We start from the raw sequence: 1597 nt of genomic DNA, 5'->3' as shown, positions 1-1597 counted from the left end.
CCGCCGCTACCGTCCTTATTTACTTGAAAAACTTCGGGCGGAATAGATAACAAAGAACCTCCTACTGTAATTGCTTTGAGCGAAACATGGTAGTAGCTTGAGTATGGCTGCATCGATTGGGCAAGCCTGATGAGACGCGTTGTTCGGATATGAGGACCTGTCAGCCTCGCCAGCGTCCCGAAGAAGAGTGGGCTCGTCTTTGGATCGTCGTCGAGGAAGTCAGTAAAGCAGTAGGAGAATGTGCCTACACCCAGTTGGGATATCAACGAAATTGGTCCGCGCCCGAACCCGATAACACCAGATGAGTTCTGGATGTCACCGGCATTGTACAACCCGCACCCAAAGCCAATACTGGGGATGGAGACTTTTTTGGTGGAGCCGAAAGTGAAGGTTTCAGATCCCATGAATCCAAGGGTGTCAGTGTCATCGCCGTAGTGGTAATGGTAGAAGCAGTCGCGGGCGGCGCAGGCGGAGTCATCTTGTAGCGCCATAGCGCGGCAGAGTTTGTGAGTGCAAGGGAGAGCTGAGAATGAGGCGGAGCGGAGTGGGTCGAAGAGAGGGGAGGGGGCGAAGCAGGATACAGGTGGGCACTGGGTCAGACGAGAGTCGCTACCCGCTGTCGAGGATGCCGGTGAATTGGACCGGCGAGGGTTCCGCATGGCGAGGGTTCGAATATGCTACTCGCCTTCGCCTCGGATGACGCGACGGGACCCAAACTGTCTTTTTCCTGAGCTTTTCTCCTTGGCTTTTGCTCCTGTCGCAGATGCTCTGTCGCAGAGGTCGGAGCGGCTTGTTTATGTTTGCCCGCGGTCGATTTCTGCGTGAGATCTATTCGGAAGCCTGCAGTGTGGAGAGGGGCGGTATAGGAGGGAGGGGGAGAAGCAAGTAGTAGAGAGGTAAATAACGCGAGAAGTATAAAAGGTTTCATGGTTTTAAATTGAGTTTTGTAGTATTTTGGGTGATGGATGATAAAATAATATGGTGTTGTCCAGCTTATTTATAGCAGTGCTCAAACGGGCTGATTCAGGGAGACGTTCGTTCGTAAGGGGTGAGTAAAGTTTTCTGCTTCTTTGAAAGAGACTGATTTCTCAAGTGCGTCGACAGTGGGCGCAACGGATCGTGTGCACGACATTCTTTGATCAGGATAGCTGTTTATGCTCTTTTCGCCCCCACTCGAAACGACGCTACATTTAAGGCATCTGCAATATATTCTAACATGATGGTGAAAGCGCACAAGTTGCTAATGCCATTTCTTATAGGCAAGCCCCTATTGATGAGGCTAAGACTACCACAGTGATGTCTTGTGAAGGTAGAGTCGAGATTGCAAGTGCGCAATCAAGTTATAGTTTAATTATAATGTCGATCACACGAGGAAGGCGTGTAGGAAAAATTCTAAAATAGTTGTAGATGTGTGTATGCACAAAAAGGAGTGAAAGTATAAAGATTTAGAAAGTGCGTGATTATTTGCAAATAAAATGACGTTAGAAAAGAGAGAAGAAAGAGAGTGGACAAAAACAAAAGAAAATAAAGAATAACAAGAAGGAGAAATAAACAAAACTAAAAAAGAACAAAAACAAGACTACAAAAACTAACCGCA

At 47.5% G+C, this 1597-nt stretch overlaps 1 protein-coding gene across 1 annotated transcript in view; it reads right to left on the bottom strand.

Annotated features, from left to right (window-relative positions):
* Positions 1-659, bottom strand: part of LOC109831323 (aspartic proteinase nepenthesin-2-like) — a 3366-nt gene extending 2707 nt beyond the window's left edge. The window contains exon 1 of the mRNA XM_020398657.1: positions 5-659. Within this exon, the coding sequence (XP_020254246.1) occupies positions 5-659 (655 nt within the window). The remainder of the gene's footprint in view (positions 1-4) is intronic.

Source organism: Asparagus officinalis, chromosome 2 (genome assembly GCF_001876935.1).
Source record: "Asparagus officinalis chromosome 2, Aspof.V1, whole genome shotgun sequence".
NCBI lineage: Eukaryota > Viridiplantae > Streptophyta > Magnoliopsida > Asparagales > Asparagaceae > Asparagus > Asparagus officinalis.
This window is presented reverse-complemented; position numbering and strand designations above follow the sequence as displayed.